The sequence below is a fragment of the Mytilus californianus genome, unplaced genomic scaffold, assembly GCF_021869535.1.
Source record: "Mytilus californianus isolate M0D057914Y unplaced genomic scaffold, xbMytCali1.0.p SCAF_1, whole genome shotgun sequence".
NCBI classification, from domain to species: domain Eukaryota; kingdom Metazoa; phylum Mollusca; class Bivalvia; order Mytilida; family Mytilidae; genus Mytilus; species Mytilus californianus.
In genome coordinates, this window is record NW_026262581.1 from 98,563,135 (window position 1) to 98,581,246 (window position 18,112).

Here is an 18,112-nt window from a genome sequence, read left to right on the forward strand (position 1 = left end):
ACTTCAAATTCTGTTGTCACATTATCTACATGATTTAAGTGTTATCAAACAAAACTCTTCTTATTCTTTTAGAAGATCCAAAAAGGGGTAAAAACAAGCAATTTTTACTCTGTCTTTCTGACTAATCTCAATAGGGTTTAAATAATCTTGAAATGTTTTTTGTTTTAATATTTTGGATTTTGGGCCCATTTTTCAAATTGGTTCACATCAGAGTCCAAAATTAAACTTTGTTTGATTTCAACAAAAATTGATTGGTAGGGTTTTTTTTCTATGCTGAATTGCTTATATTTGATCAATTTCATTTGTTTGTGTTTTTTTTACATTAAGAGTTACCTCCTTTACAATGATTTAATTTAATAACAGTTTTCCTACAAATTACAGCTTAAACTAAATTCCTATATGGAGCATTTTAAAAACTTAGCTAAAATTGTTCATTAATAAATAAATAAATTAAATTCTTGGTGTACTTGTAGATTCAGCATATCAAAGAACCCGAAGAGTTCAATTTTTGATGAAACAAAGTTGAATTTTTGACCCTTTGGAACTCAATGTGGACCAATTTCATAACATGACCAAAAACCCTCGGTTAGATTCAGCATATCAAAGAGCCTCATATATTCAATTTTTGTTGAAATCTAACAAAAAAAGTTTGATTTTGGACCCCAATTTAGACCAACTTGAAAACTGGGCCCAAAATCAAAAATACATGATTAGAGTCAGCATATAAAAGAACCTCAAGAATTCGATTTTTGTTAAAATCAAACTTACTTTAATTTTGGACCTAGTGGACCTTAATATGGACCAATTTGAAAATTATAATACTTATAAAGTACCAATTGCTGTTTTGATATATTTTATCATTTGTGACTTCTCTATCTGTCAACAGAAATTACAAGTTTTTGTTTTAAATGAACCACCATCTTCGCCTCCACATTCTTAACTGCTAAATATGTACAGAACTTTAAAAGCCTAAGATATATTATATAGAGAAATTTAAAATCTTCTGACGGTATCACTACCATCTTCAAAATATATCGACAAAAAGATCTTTTAACATAATGTTTGTCTTAATATTTTAAATTCCTGACTTGAATATTAGGTTGTCGAAGCCTGCCCTCTATAATTCCTAGGCCTACATTTAGCTGAAATCCAAATTTCACCCAAATCTCTACTAACTGCCAATATAGATTGTAAATTTTAAAGCTTTATAAGAAAAGCTGTACAAAAATAGTTCTGTTTTGCTTTCTTTCCGGTTTTTTTGTCAACTTGAAACATTTTTTATCATTTAATATTCATGGCCAAATAAGGACCATACCAAACTTAATCCTTTCCACATGAACATGAAGACTGTTTTGTTCTAGTCTGAAATGCTCAGCTGCATATTTAACATGCTTGCTTACAAGGTCAGTCTGTAAGATGACATCTATTATTTGAATTCTTGAGCGACATGTCCTAACTCCTTAACATTCAGTACCAATTATCAAATCTTAAGATTTGACCAGACCTGGGATTAAAACAATGACCTCTTGCACTTGAGGTTAGCTGGTTTTCACAAGCAACCATGTTGGTTCCAATAAAAAGTGATGTGGGGTATACAAGGAGCCAGCAACCCAACCTCTCATTCACAGATCAACTCACAGGCTGAAAACTACAAACCTAAGATCCCTCATAACATGGGTTATAGACATGAAATTTAAAGACTCTTACACTGGTAAAATTCTCAATTTCCCATTACAAAAGGTACACTTTAGTTTAAGAATTCTATTTGCTATGAGCATTTATAACAACTGCGTCAAACAAGTAAACTTGTCATTCATTGATAAACAATATTCTACTTTTGCTTACAAGCACTACATGTACTAAAACTTGATTTGACAACATAAAATATGAGTAAAATTGTGCATTCACTCATTTATATGATTGTATTAAACATGTCCTCTTGTAATATCAGATTGTATTAAACATTAACCCTTTTGTAAAATCAGATTGTAATAACTAAACATGTCCCCTCTTGTGAAATCACATTGTATTAAACATGACCCCTTTTTTAAAATCAGATAGTATTAAACATGTCCTCTCTTGTAAAATCAGCCTGACAGTCATAGATGTGCACCCCTTACATTTTGTTTTGTCTTTCTCTTTTTTATCTGCCTTTTTTGCAGGGATGAAATCTGGGGAAAATTCATCCATAAGCTGAATCAACTTCCTCTTGCCTTTGAAAGTATGTCTAATGAATGTTATTACTACTGGTCCAAACCTTACATTTCACACTAAATAGAAGTCTAGTTATTTATTTTTTTTAATTAAAATTGTTTTCGGCCTTAATTCCAAATCATTTCCGGTCATAAGTGAAACATGTGACTTGAGTGATTACTAGACCTGCTCTTACCTCTGGAGGTAAAAAGTAAACACCATCCAGTTTGACTACTGTAACAAATTCATTTACAACAATTCACTAACAGCAACTTTTTTAAATGCTTCACTGAATAATTCAATGTTTGGTTACCATGTCTGTCTTGCTTTATATATTAACATAGGAATCTAGAGTAGGGGTCAGTCGAAATCTTTCTGGCAGAAGAATGGACTTTGATAAATGTCAATGTTTATTTAGCAATATTTAACCTGTTGTGTGTATATATATCTCAGTTTGTACAATATTCCAAGACTATTTCCTTTCAAGATTTTCCTGACATTGGGATTTATGAAAGCTACTGATCCATTGGTTTTAACGAAGTTGAAATTAAACATGGTTAGAAATAGGGGAAGGGAAATACATGTAATAAGCAGTTTGTGAGATATTGAGTATTGGGTCCATAGAAACCTAATGCTCTTAAATTAATGAAAATTATTAAGCATGAAAACAGTTTTATTCAGTAGAAAAAATACATGTAAAAACATTACAATCAGTATATCAAAGAATAGTCAAGAAGAATAAATAAACACACATGTAGATATGAGTAGTACGCTTTCTCACAAGTTATTATAATGTTGAGGGAAGTATCTAAATATCTACCTATTTCATTCATTTCTAAGCTTAACTTCATTCATTTATCATCGGGCTGAACTAAGATTTCATTGAATGACTAGGTAAATAAATAGAAACAATTTAAAATCTTCTGAAAAATCAATGTTTTATACATTATAATTAAAAGCCACATCAGTTAGGGGACGATCATTTAACTTCAAGGGGGGTTATGGTTTTTTCCTAAAAAAATATTCTGATCCCCAATTTGATGAAAAAAAATATTGTGGTCAAGCAGACGACAAAAAAGAAATATTCTGAAACCAGATTTTACCCATGCCTTATAGTGTTAAATTTTGAAAAAAGTAATTTGATTGATTTGTCTGACTCAGACAAAAAAACCATAACACCCCCCCCCCCCACCCAAAGATACAAAATTAAAATGTCTTTACTAAATTATTTAAACTATTATTGAACGTGTCATTTTATTTTGAAAATAACTTGCATTGAAGCAAAAGATACGAATATGAAAATATATATCTAATTTATTTCTACCCTTGCAGTCACTTTTGGAAAGGCATAAATGAGAAAAACCTTGTCAAGAGTAATCATACATGCATGGTTGTAACAACAAAAAATGAAACTTTTCTAGCTCTATCAACATCCCTTTATGTGGCTACACAAGTAATATTGGTAATTCATATCATACTGACTTACATAGGATTAAAATACATAAATACATCAGCGTTTTTTTCTAATCTTTTTACTATATTTTACAAATTTTTATATTATTTGTTTCTTTTATGTTGCACTTTTTTTTAAATTTTTTTTTAAATATAAAATATCTGTTATATCTTTATAACATCTATTTGTACTTGTCTAGTATATGGTTTTAAGTGGTTTTTTGTAGCCATAAACACTGGCTTCAACTTTTCGAAATATCCAAAAATTTACAAATCAACAAAATTAGATGAACAAAATCTTTAATTTTCTTTTAAAGACATTTCTTACTAAGAAATTTTTCTCTTAAACTTGAGTTTAAAAATTATCCGAAACTTTACATCTGATTTGCTGTATGATACTAAGCCAGTGTTTATGTTGGTTTTTGATGAACAAGATTCAAGAGGGTCTAGAAAATGATATGCGTCTGTGAAGGTTTCAGAATTTGACCGACAAGATTCGGTACCTTTTTATTACATTTAAGTTTCCATCACAAGGGCTAGACGAGTTTGTCCCACATATTTATTTGATAAGAACATCAAGTATATAGGACAAACTCGTCTGGATCTTGTGACTTATTTTGCGTAAACATTCAAATGTTGAATGAAGACATGTTGGCTACATCACAGATTTTATTATAATTAATTGTATGAAGTATTTTTAATTACTATGAATAAATTTAAGACGAAAAACGATCTAGGACTGATTTTTTTTCATGGAACATCAGATTACTATAAATACTTGCACATATATATAATGCCAACTTTAAAATACTTTATAATAACTTTAGGAAACTTTTTCTTCAGTTGCATTTTACATGAATATCATGTAGTCATCATTGACAAAGACGTTCTAACCTTTGATAGTTTATGAATAGATCTAAGAAGCAAAGCAGTGTTTGGTTACCTTCTAGTAGGGACATGAAGGAGGATCTCACAGAAAAACTGCATTTCTATACATTTTGGAATGCTAATAATTTACACCTCATGCTTCCCTAATGTCTGTTTCGTTATAAATTTGGATAAATTTCCATTCCATGTGTTATACTTCCGAAGATAACATTTTAAGTTTTAGGTAACCCTTTTCCACTTTAAGTTACATTTTGCTATAAAAATTTCATCAGTTTCATGCATATTCCATTAGTTAATAAAACTGATCAAAAGGTTAAAAATCACTCCCTGAAGTAAGCAAAGTTATTTCAGTTTACAGTATGCTTCTCACAGCTTACGTGCACATCTATTTAATTTAAATAATACCAATTTTAGTACAGGGTTTATTCCGCGATTTGTTATTACTGTTTTATTACTGTGTTTAGAACGGTAATGTAGTTACTGCTCTGTATTCGATAAAATTAAAAGACCGACTTCAGTTCAAAATTTATCAACTGTTTCTGTATGGCATTCCGTTCCTTGTGCCTAATTAGAATTTTTTTTTTATTACTGCTCAAAATAAAAATATACATGTAGATTTGAAGCAACTAAAATTGAACACATTTCATTCATCTTGTACGTGCCTTCAACTTGTTTTACTGCAACAGCCTTATACCTTTCAGATTTTTGAAATTTATTATTTGATCAGTTTGGCAAAATAATGCAGTATGCAACTTGCTAGTTTTTTATGGTTAAAGGCAACTTGTAGACGGAAATGGGTTTGGTTCTCCAACATAAAAATATCTGCTTTTGTTTTAACCTGTGTTATCCTCCATGAAAACAATGAACATGAAAAGCTTAGAGAATTGTGCAGCATGCAAAGCCCACTCCGTTGTCATCGCCACAGCAAATAAGCGGTCTTAATTCTTCATCCTCTTCTGTTTTCCTTTTAAACCAAGATTTGGGTTGCTTTGTGTAGACCTCTTCTTCTTCCTGTTAATTTCAATATAATTTAAAGGGATTGGCTTATTATACACAATAAAAAATATAACATTAAAGGGGCATTAGCTACGAGATTTACAAAAAAAATAAAATGATTTTTTTTGTTAATGAGTAATAAAAGTGAAATAAGGAAATAATAATTCGCTTTTAGCAGCCAATTTGGTTCAAATTTGTCAAAATAAGCTAAGAATAGCAGGAGTTCTTTTGCGCCAATTACAGTTTTTCAGGGGTATCGTTTGCGCCAATTTTTTTTTTCTTCAAATGTATCAATTGCGCAAATATTCGGAACTCATTTGCAAGTGAATAATTCGACCTCATTGAATCCGTATGCATGTGACCTTTAATTTAACCCCTTAGCTGGACATGGGTAACGCATGTATTCAGCTACTAGTATTAAAAGGAAAATAATGTCAACATTGAAAGTGAAACAAGGATGAAACATTTGGTTGACTGATTCATTCGATCCACACAAAATCATTCTTATACGGGTAAAACGATGATTAACATATTTTTAACCTACAATATGAAATCGAACAGACTAAGAAAAATCCAATTGCACGTGGTCAATATCTGTTTATATTTATATTTATGTTTATATCGGATTATATGACCGTCGCAGTCTTCGGAGGTCATCTCGAACAATACACACAAAATGTTGATACATTTTGTAATTTGGATATACGTTTTAGTATGTTATAAATCAAATATGAGAATTTGAGTCAAATCGGTGAACATGAATTTGACAGCTAATGCCCCTTTAAATGGATCGGACATCATGGACATGTTGGTTATTGTCATATGATAGTAGATACAGTGGAAATGCCTTGATACTTGCAAACCATGTGTTTCCTATCAGTAATAAATTGGAATAAATTTGTGCTCTGATCAAAATTTCAAAATTAATAATTATTTTACAGAGTATATTTGAAGGTTTTGGAATGAAGCTTTTAAAGATGAGTGATTTGGAAGTTTACAAGAAAACTCGAATCAAACAAAAATCAGTGGGATATATGTTTGTCAATTATGCAATATTGATATTGTGATAAGATTGCAAACTTCAATTTTTTTTTATTTTATCTAACCATTTTTGGACTGAAACTATTTTTTTTTCTTATTTTAAGAGCACGCGTTTGTCCTGGAGTCCTGGAGTGGTTCAAACTGCCATTGCTTAGCAAATAGATAGATACTATATGCTGTATTTTCGTCCAGCCATGTCGTGACGTATCTGTTAACAAATGTACTACAGTCCTCTGTACGTAGGTCTTAAATGGAGACATAGAGACTCTTGCGACATCGGTTCACATTTGAGTCTATAATGTGCAGTTCCACATTTAAATTTTTTGGTATTTTCATTTTTTTTTATCAAATTTACATATGTATGGTCTTGCTTGGTTAAAACACTTGAATTTGCTTACTGCAAATTCTTTTCTTCCTGTTAATAATTTAGTTTTAATTATTACATAAATTTTTAATTTCACACTCTTCAAACTGTTTGTAAAAAACTGTTTCAGTAGGTAAACTTTCATCATATTACAAAACTGCTCAAACCAAGTATTTCGCTATCAAATGCTAAATTTGTAATGCATGTTGTTATTATTATTATTTTATGTTGTGTATCGGTCTTATATATTCGGTCAAAAAGAATAAGGAGCTTGTCTTGCATTGTGTACTAATGACCAACCCAACAAAAAATAAACCCAAATGGTTGACAGCTGGGGTATAGAAATACGATCATCTAAACTTCTCCCGTCCGGCAGTAAAACGCTTGCTTAAATAGGGCGTTTGTTTGACTGTGCTGGATGTATAAATACACAGCCAAGTCTAGCTAGAATAGAGACGTTAAACTCCGATGCTTTGAGTTGGATGAGCGTTACGCTCTCTTCAAGTTAATAAAAGGTCTGCCTAACTTGCAAGTCTACTTTTAGTATTAATGTTTGTTCTCGCTCTGAATATGCATGAAATATTTTCCACTAGATATCAAGCAAGCAACAGTAAATAAATCTCATCTTTTTCTTATCTTACATAAATATCAATAACAGATACCTCTTCGTCATAGTCAAAGTTGGCAATAATCCTTGGTTTCTCGAGTATTATGTCCGGAACATTCATTTTGTCAGGCCAACCATCTCTCTCTAAGTCACCCTTTTTATTTGGATCTACTCTGATGTCTGTTGCCTCCTTGTCAGTTAGTTCTGTATGATCCTCATTTAACTCAGTATAGTCTGCTTCGGTCTCCTTAGAAACTATGACAACATTCTTGTCATTCAAATTATTTTCCTGATGTGTTATATCATCTTCATCAGAAACGAAACTTTCATTAAAACCCTCCTCTTTTTCATCGACAAATACGTCATCTTCTTCCATGTTGTTTTCTGGTATCTCAACATTAGATTCGCAATCAAGATCTTGATGGCTGTCATAGTCGTCGTTTGGTTGAATTTCGTCTTCGCTGCTGTCTGATGTTGTTCTTATTCTATGTTCTTCTTCAGAATTATATCCTGTATCACAACTACTGTGTCTTTCTTCATCATTTTTAATCTCTGCAAGTTTCATTTCTTCTTGAAGACTAGTTTCGATATAACTTAATTTAGGCATATTACTTGTTTCCTCATCATTGTCATTGTATGCCTATAAAAAATAAAAACGAACACTTTATACATTTCATGCGTCTGAAGCGCTTTTCTGGATTTACCTTCAGAAGAACGCCCAAAGCCGAATACTTGAAAGCCAAGGATGTATAAGAACCGAAACATTTGAAGAGCTAAATGGCCAAAAAGTAACTAAAAATAAAAGCTAAATCTAAGGGTCAACTAAGCCTGAGGAAGTTGAAACCTTAGTTTCTTAATAATTTCAAAATTTATAAACGAATAGTTAAGAAAAGTTTGTTATAGAATGTATACATTAATATACTACATACTGGAAATGTGTTAAGGCCACAGTTACGGATGATAGCGAGATATAGCAGCATTGTTTTAATTGAAAATGAAGATTACTGCAACATTACCACCCAATTTCTACACGAAATTCAAATTCCTTCTCTTTCATGCACATATCGAGTTACATGTATACTAAAAATCTAGGTAAATATTTTCGCACAAAAAAGATAAAATCAACTAATATCAAATTTTGAAGAAAAAAAGAGTCAACGAGATATGAAAAAACAAATATTTGATTTTTGTAAAAGATAATTTAAACCGTTTTGCATTACAAATATTCACGAAATAAGATAAAATGGCTCGCTCATGAAATTCTCGTGAAAAGTATTTTGTTTATTTATTTCACATGCATGGAATTTGCAGATATTAATTGAAATGATGAAAAATCCTCAAAGTTACCAAACTGATAATTTGTTGCGTTTTTTGTGTACATAAGACCAATAAGTGATTCCAGAATCAAAACAGTTGGAAGGCTAAATCAATAACGAAGTTGAAGAGCATTAAAATCCCTAAGTTACAAAATAATAAATATAGATATGGCGATCTTTACGGAAGGGTAGAATAACCTTAGTTTTTGGAGTGATCTTTAACTTTGAGGAGCTGTAAATTTACAGAAAATGATCATACCAATGGTATTTCATGCCATCACAAAAATGCTAACTATACAGTGCTGGTGAAACCTTCGGTGTCGAAACGTTCACTAGCAGTGGCCTCGATCGAGAAGTTGTAAAAGCTTCTCAACGGTACCAGTCTTATAATTTAGTACCCAAGACGCGTATTTAGTCATCATGAGACTCATTGATTAATATTGTTTTACACTTCAAAGACTAGTTGTTTACTAGTTTAATGACAAGGTTTCTACATGTGAACCAACACAAAGATAATAATTCTTACGATTTCTTCATCGTCTTCATTGTTATCTGCCTCAGCTTGGTTAACACTGATAGCATCTATGGACGCCTCATCTTCATCATAGTTTATACCGATAGAATCAGCGTTAGTCCCGTAGAACAACTCGTCGACCATACTTGGAGACAAGGAGATATCATCATCGGCAACAAGAGCGACGTACTTGCCTTTATTTCCTGAAATTAATTGAAATCGAACCATGGTTACACTAACCTTTTTCTCGCAACATTGGATATTAATTACACTCAATACTTAGCATGCAGAAAATGGTCTACTTCACGTATTTATATTCTACTGACTAGCAAGCTCGATTGCTATCATTAAGTAACTCAATATAATTTTTTTCTCATAAATCATAATTTAATAAATCATACTTGGTGTGTTAACGATTAGTGCATCTTCGCTAGCCAAGGGTCACGATGGAGAGGAGGGGACTGGATCGTAACCCTTGGCTAGCGAGGATGCGAATAACGATGGAATGGAAGTATATACTGTATTTCTCATGAGGGTTAGTTTGTTATCGTTTAAATTTACAATTTAAAAACTATTTCAACACATACATTTTTATATTTCATCATTTTTTTACTTAGCTTTGGGACTTAAAAACATACTATAAAATTAGACATGGACGAAGGCGTTTTTGCAGTGAACAAAATGAAATCAAGATATTGATTAAACATGCATGCACATCTTACCCGAAAATTATATTTTTGCTTCTTGATGTTTCTGTATTTCCTCTATTGAGTTACAGTCAGTAAGAAACGAATTACTGGGTACTATGAATGTAATAAAATTTTGAACATTAATTTTACCATTGTATGTTTTGGCCTTTAGTACTGGTGTTTCTTTTCCTTCATACTTCTTCGATTTCTTTTTGTCTTTTGCTGTAAAAGTGAATATCATGTATAAGGAGAGAGAGATAATGCGTTTTAGATGACATCTGCACATGTTTATAGATGACTGTTTTGTCAATTAAGTTAACATTTTTTGATAAAACACAAAAGTTTGCATTATTGAGAGGTTTAGCTAGCTATAAAACCATGTTTAATCCACTATTTTCTACATAAAGAAATGCCTGTACCAAGTCAAGAAGGAATATGACAGTTGTTTTCCATTCGGTTGATGTGTTTGAGCTTTTGATTTTGCCATTTGATAAAGTACTTTTATGGCAAGCCGTTTTACTATTTATTCGAACTTCAAGATACCTCAAATAATATATAAGATATCTTATATAATCTAGTTTTATAAGATATCTTATAAACTTTATAAGATATCTCATATACTTTATAAGATATCTTATATACTTTATAGGATATATTATATACTTTATCAGATATCTTTTAAAGTTTATAAGATATCTTATAAAGTATATAAGATACCTCATAAAGTATACAAGATATCTTATAAAGAAAATTATAGAAGATATCTTATAAATTATATGAGATATCTTATAAACTAGGGTGAAGGTTGGCGCCCGTTAAAACGTTTAAACCCGCTGCATTTGTTTGCACCTGTCCTAAGTCAGGAACCTGTTGTTCAGTGGTTGTCGTTTGTTGATGTGGTTCGTAACTCATTGGCGTATATAGATTTTTTTTGTCAAATGAAGCCTGATCAATGTGATTATAAAGCATTAAGGAAGGAGGCTAGAATGAATTTCAAATTTTCAATATCCAAGGGGTAAATCAAGACCCCCCAACAGGTCAAGACCACACATAAGTTTCTCGTTTTTTATATAGATTAGAACGCTGGTTTTCCTGGTTGAATTGTTTTACACTAGTCATTTTGGGGCCCTTTATAGCTTGCTGTCCGGTGTGAACCAAGGCTCCGTCTTGAAGGCCGTACTTTGACCTATAATTGTTTACTTTTACACATTGTGACTTGGATGGAGAGTTGTCTCATTGGCACTCATACCACATCTTCTTACTTCTATATAAGATATCTTATAAACTACATAAGATATCTTATAAACTATATGAGATATCTTATATAATATATAAGATATCTTATATAATCTAGTTTTTAAAAGATATTCTTATATATTATATGAGATATCTCATATATTATATAAGATATCTCATATAGTTCATAAGATATCTTATATACTTTATAAGATATCTTATATAAATATTTTTTATATAAGATATCTAATATACTTTATAAGATATCTTATAAAGAAAATTATATGAGATAGCTTATAAACTATATAATATATCTTATAATATATATTAGATATCTGATATTCTATATGAGATATCTTATAAAGTTTATGAGATATCTTGAAATTAGAATAAATAGTAAAACGGCTTGCTTTAGACTTTCCGTTTGAATTTTTCTTGAAGTTCGGTATTTTTGTTATTTTATATTTTACTGATAAAATATTAAAACCCTCTAAAATAGAAATTATTCATTCGTTATCTCCCACTTGCAAATGTTAAAAAAGAAAAATCCTGTTATTTAGAGTAATGAGTAATTTCAATTATCCCACAAGGAACTCCATAACTTAAAAAAGTCCTTGTGACAAAATAAATGCCATAACAACATAAAAAGAAACAAAAAGTATAAAAACAAAAGCCAATAGTTCTCAACCATATGAAAGTTTGAACAATCTTTTCTTAGATGGTATACATGCCAAGACTTCAATTTCTACAGGTTAAAACAGATTTAAAAGGCTGCAAGGGATTTGGTGGTATGCCCTACTTTCTCACTTCCAGTGATTGACAGACAAGGGCAAACATTACTGAAATTTATTTGCATTATCTTCATTTCTGTATTTTCCTATTTTCATTATTATTGCGTATACCATGTATACATTATTCATTCTAGTAATACTGATCAATTGAAGGCGTTTATACTTATCACAATCCACAAACAAATGCCAAATAATTCATTCTGGCAGTTCATCAAAGAGGGTGCGTATTTCTGCATTTTTCACAGAAGATCGACTCGTTGTTACACAAGCGCACATGTATTCTCTCGTAGTTACAGCTTAATCCAATTGATTATTAATCATTCATTTAAAGAAGGAAACTGCCAAAAACCTAGATATTGGTGATTAGTTTATGCATAAATATTACATAAGTAAGAGTTATTTAAAATGTTGTTGCCAATAATAAAGCTAAAAAAGAGATCGAGCTTTTATACACTGGTAATAAAGTTAGAGTTGCATTTTGTAAAGATTAAACATCTTATAAATATTTGCCATTCTAAAATTCCGTTCGATGAGTCTATACTATGTTGATTTTGTGCCAATAACCTGTGAACATAGTTGACTAATCAAACTGAATGTATCAAAATCATCATATTAAAATTCCGAGATTCTACATAGAACAAATTTAAAAAATGAGTAGGCTAGCTCTTGCAAATGGAATAAACATTGCTAGAGTATGAACGTCCATTTCGCTGAACTAGTATACATTATTGTTTAGGGACCAGCTGAACCTCCGGGTGCGGGATTTTATCGCTGTGTTGAAGACCTATTTGTGGTCTTGCGCTGTTTTCTGCTCTTTGTTCGGGTTGTTGTCTCTTTAACACATTCCCCGTTTCCATTCTCAATTCTATTCCTTGTTTTAATTCTTAGATATAAGACCCTTTCGTTTCATACATTTGGCTTTCCGAACTTTTGTCACGAGTGCACCTGATGAAAGTTATTCAAGAAGCACGTGCTGTTCGAAAGGAATCAAAGCCTTTTGTTTTTAAATGAGCACGTGAAAACAAACTTTTTAGAAAGAATATGTCAATAAACTGTACATTGTTGGATTTTTTTCTCTATTTTTTTAAGTTACTGTAGTAAGGTTTATACACATTGTCATGTTTGTCCTAAACTCACCATGTTTTCTTCTTTTCCGGTTCCGTCTTCTGCCACCAACAAACAGTACATCTGTTTTTTCCAGCTGGAAAGCTTTGTTTAAAGCATTTTGTATTTTGACTCGGAGTGGGCTGTGCATACTACAGTCTCTAATAGGGTGTGAGGACAAGTTATTGGGATAGCTGCATGGTGTCGCGCTATAACCTAAATGGAAAATACATTGTCAAGGTGGACATAAATGATAGTGTGCGAGGACAAGTTATTGGGGTAGCTATAACCTAAAATATATATAGAAAATACATGGTTTTTCGTTGACGATATTTCTTTTTCTTCTGAAAACATATTATCGTAAATCATTAAATATAGTAATATTGATATGATTATAACTTTATAACAAAGCATTATCAATTCTTTAAATAACTTTAAAATGTTATCTCCTACTGATAACATTTCCATCTTACTTTTACAATTTTGTTTTACTCATGAATATATCAAAAATGTTAAACATCTTTCATTTTAAAAATTTCACAATTTTACATATCGTGTAAAAGCACGTTACAGTATAAGTCTATAATAAACTGACCTGCTGTACAAGTGTTAAACTCCTTAAAAATTATTTTCTAAAAAGCAAAGGAACCAGTCCCCCGATAGCTGTTGGAAAACTGCACGTGTTTAACACATGAATCAGTATTTGTAGTACGTATGTGTATAGCAGCAATGTGCACACATACAACAGATGTCTTTATGACCGCACACAGAAGGTGTAATTAACAGAACATTATAACATAAGCAACTGGTAATGGTCTGGACAGTTCTTATGTGATATAATGTTATTATCATAATATTACTGTTACCGGAGGAATAATATTCATCATTATTATATTTATTTTATTTCGACAGACGAAATTTGGAGATTGACGAAAAAGTGAAGGTAAAAATGTAAAGCTGAATAACTGCCCCGACTCCTACATCGAAAATAGTGTTGTAAATACTGAAGATATAAAATAATGTTAATTTGAATAATCGATATGTTTGGAATCATTATACGGTTTGCTTCCTAGAATTTAAAAAAAATCTAATAATTTATTTATTTCTGTAAAATTTCGACTTGAATACACAAAAGTAATGTAATATACAACTATCCTCAAATCATTTGGCATTTTCCCTTCAACAATTGTGGTTCTAAACCTACTTACCTAAGACTGGGTAACAGTACTTTTGAACAAGGCCATAAAATTTTGTTTTATATCTGTCACGAAATAATCCAGACAGACGAAGTTCATTCATGTTTCTTCATCAAATCTCGCGATATATATCAATCTCGGCGCAAGTTTTTTGAAGACACGTAGATACTTCTCATGCCGTCATTAATTATATGTATATTTCTAGCATTTATTTTAATGTACATGTATACAAATGTCAAACATACATAATAACATTCATTAGAGCGCTCACAGCAATAGTAGTAAAGCCAATATGAATGAAAGGAGATGCGGGGTAAACATCTACGAGATAGCAACCCAACGGTTCGATAACAGACCATAAGGCATGCTGAGGTTTATATATGTAGTGTAAACAATAGAGTGTCGTCAACACATTTCAAAAAAAAAATAATCTTAAATAGATTTAACAGAGTATATCAAAGATCTGCCATCAGCACCAAATTATTAAAAGGTCAAAACATTAAGATATTACTAAAGAGAGCCATTGACAAAGTTCCTGAATTAGAACAGGCACATGAACACGTGGCTTTGTTAAAGCAGTATAATTTAGGGAATATTAATTATATGGCTATGGTCAGTATCATACCGGTATCAAACCGAGCAACAAATCCCGAGAGCTCTGATCGAGGGATTGTATTGGTTGAGGGTTGATACGGTATATGATAATGAAAACGCCGTATCATATATACACGGAGAACATTATATGGCTTTTTCAATATCACATCGGTATCAACACGAGACACCAATAGAGCTCTCGGGATTATATAGATTGAGGTTGATGTACGGTGTGTGAAATTAAAAAAAAAGGAATATCATATAAACGTTATAATTTAACCATTAAATGACGTAGATAAGAATTAATATAGAATAGTGGTTTGATAAAAACACTTTTTGTCTTCCCTTATGAAACAAGTTATTTAATGTTTTTTTCAAGTCGCCACAAAACATGCTTGGCCCGTCGGTGCTTCCATTAGACGGGTATTTATGATTAGAGGTAGGGCAAATTTTCTTTGAATTCTAATATCCGTTTTCAATATTCTGTAGGATGATGACGTTTTTTAACCGACTCCATTTTCCTTTAATAGATTGAGTAACTGTTGTTTGATAAGCATCCATATACTTCATGCATGTTCATGTCGAGAACAAATTAAACAATTCATCTCACAAATGGATAAGAAGCAAATGTGGTCGACCGGGGTTGAGACTTAAAATTTGGATTGCTGCTGGAAATAGCTAGTGTTGGAAAGAGGCTGAAATATGTCCTTTCAACAGGCCACCTAGGAACTCACAAGAGAGTTGTTGCAAGGGTTCAATTACTTACAGAGAGCGTTGCACTCATTCAATACGGAGTATCTGAATTTGTATATTTTTTAAATGATGTTAAAGAGATGATTGCACGCAAGTTTTTTTCGTCTGTCGAAATTGACATTATAACAACATAAAACCACTGCTGCTTCCACGTCATCGATTATATCTTCAAGGAAATTAACCAGATTAAAATTCATTTGACATTTTTCACAAAACACAACTTCAAGTCCTCCTTTTCTTTTGGTGTTGTTAGTGTTGCTCAATAGATTGTTTGATTGTTTTGTTTTGTGTTTTGTAGACATCTGTTTGTCTCTTTATCGTTTTCCTTTTGGTCATAGTGTTTTTTCTACTTATAGTTTTTGATTGCATCCTTCTTATCTACCCCCTTTTTTATATATTTTTGTTAATGAATTGTCTATCATATTTTTTATTCATTATCGGTTGCAAAATATTTATTGGCAAATTTTAATAATTTTAGAACTCCGTGATGGACTCTGCGACGAATTGTTTTATGATTAGTACATTTTGATAAGGATAAACGAAAACACAAAATGAGGTGAGGATGCGAAATTCATTTCTAGAATGATTCATAAAATATAAATTATAAAAATAAGAAGATGTGGTATGATTGCCAATGAGACAACTCTCCACAAGAGACCAAATGACACAGAAATTAACAACTATAGGTCACCGTACGGCCTTCAACAATGAGCAAAGCTCATACCGCATAGACAACTATGAAAGGCCCCGAAATGACCAATGTAAAAATATTCAAACGAGAAAACTAACGGTCTGATTTATGAACAAAATAATGAACGAAAAACAAATATGATATACAGCAACAAACGACAACCACTGAATTACAGGCTCCTGACTTGGGGCAGGCACATACAGAATATGGCGGGGTTCAACATGTGAGCGGGAACCCAACCCTCCCCCTAACCTGGGACAGTGGTGTAACAGTACAACATATGAACAAACTATAAAAATCAGTTGAAAAGGGCTTAACTCATTATATAGATACAAAGCAAAAACAAGTGACAAAAACACAGAGTGGACATGGCAGGGTACTCATACATCCCCAAAACAAAAAGTACAGATCTGAGAGTACTCGCAGTTACTGACAACTAGTTCAAAGCCAATAACAACTTATAAAAAAAATCATGCATCTAAGACTAAAATATCAATCATCCAACATCCAATGGATTTAGTGTGAAAATGGCATAAACAGTCAGAGAAAAACACGACCTTGTGCAATGCCAAGATACAGGTATCGACAGAATGTAGAGCCATGAATATGCATATGTATATAAAAATGATATTTAGTTTGATTTTAATTTACTGATAACAAAATAAATAGTAATACCAATAAAAACAATATTCAAAGATCTAATTACAGTGTTGAATTGGTAACGTTTTAGAATACGTTTGTTTAAAGGATCGATAAGTTTACCCGGATCGTTTCTAAGTTTCCGGGCTCGGTAAACAACATCTCCGTAAAAATTAGGATGTGCTATCCCGTTTGAAATAAGTTTTCTATAGGTACAACCAAATTTCAAAACCAAATCTTTATTATATATGGAAGAATTTAGTAAAGGTTTTAAGTAATTTGTGGTAACGAAATCCCTGACTTAATAATTTACCAGTGATACATAGATTAAGTTCATTGAAATCCAAAACGTCACAACAGACACGGGCATAGCGAACGAGTTGTGATATATAAACACCGTAAGATGGTACCAAAGGAACATCACCGTCCAAAAAAGGAAAATCAACAATAGGGACGAAAAATCGTCCCTTTTGTCGTAAATTTTAATATAGAGTTTCCCGTGTGAAACTGAAATATCTAAATCTAGGAAAGGACAGTTATTACCAATTATATTTGATATGTTTAAAGTATGTTCCTTTGGGTAAATTTCGCCTCGGCAGTATATTTAGAACATTCTTGATTAATTAACGAAAAAATATCATCAAGATAACGGTAAGTGTTGTTGAATTTATCCATTAAGCTGTGATTCATAACAGTACAAGAACAAGTCTGCTATTAAAGGGGCACAATTGGTGCCCATAGGAATACCTACAATATGTCGATAAACTTTATTGCCGAAACGTACACAAATACTATCAAGGAGAAAATTAACAGCTTCAATCATCTCATCACACCTCCAGTAAATAAATCTAGCATATTTACCTTTCTCATTAGAGAAGAAGGCTTTAAATGAAGAAGGCTTTAAATGAGTTGCAGCAAATATTTTTGCATTCAGATTTATCAAAACGACCAATTAATTAAATAGGAAAACTTTTGTTTGATAAGATTGTGTGGAAGTGTAGCGTAAAGAGTTGAAAAGTCAAAACTGTCAACAGAATCAAAAGGACTA

General features: G+C 31.6%; 1 protein-coding gene across 2 annotated transcripts; it reads right to left on the reverse strand.

Annotated features, from left to right (window-relative positions):
- Positions 1-2,845: 2,845 nt before the first annotated feature.
- On the reverse strand, positions 2,846-14,533 carry LOC127727002 (uncharacterized protein DDB_G0283697-like). 2 transcript variants are annotated; one of them, XM_052234376.1, is made up of 6 exons: positions 14,400-14,533; positions 13,225-13,407; positions 10,211-10,282; positions 9,384-9,574; positions 7,597-8,181; positions 2,846-5,544 (listed from the first exon to the last, which is right to left on the reverse strand). In XM_052234376.1, exons 1-6 carry the CDS (start codon positions 14,488-14,490, stop codon positions 5,410-5,412), a joined length of 1,257 nt encoding a protein of 418 aa, XP_052090336.1. In that variant the 5' UTR covers positions 14,491-14,533; the 3' UTR covers positions 2,846-5,409. The 2 variants fall into 2 exon arrangements, with proteins under 2 accessions (XP_052090336.1, XP_052090345.1); XM_052234385.1 differs by lacking the exon at positions 14,400-14,533 and adding an exon at positions 13,787-13,939.
- Between the last annotated feature and the right edge of the window lie 3,579 nt (positions 14,534-18,112).

Excerpts from the sequence above, each read along its gene's own strand:
- LOC127727002 (XM_052234376.1), bottom strand. The coding sequence starts at position 14,490 with ATGAATGAACTTCGTCTGTCTGGATTATTTCGTGACAGATATAAAACA. Across the intron at positions 10,283-13,224 it reads CCGGAAAAGAAGAAAACATG|CAAAAGACAAAAAGAAATCG; the intron begins GTGAGTTTAGGA and ends TCACTTTTACAG. Across the intron at positions 8,182-9,383 it reads ATGAAGACGATGAAGAAATC|GCATACAATGACAATGATGA; the intron begins GTAAGAATTATT and ends TATTTTTTATAG.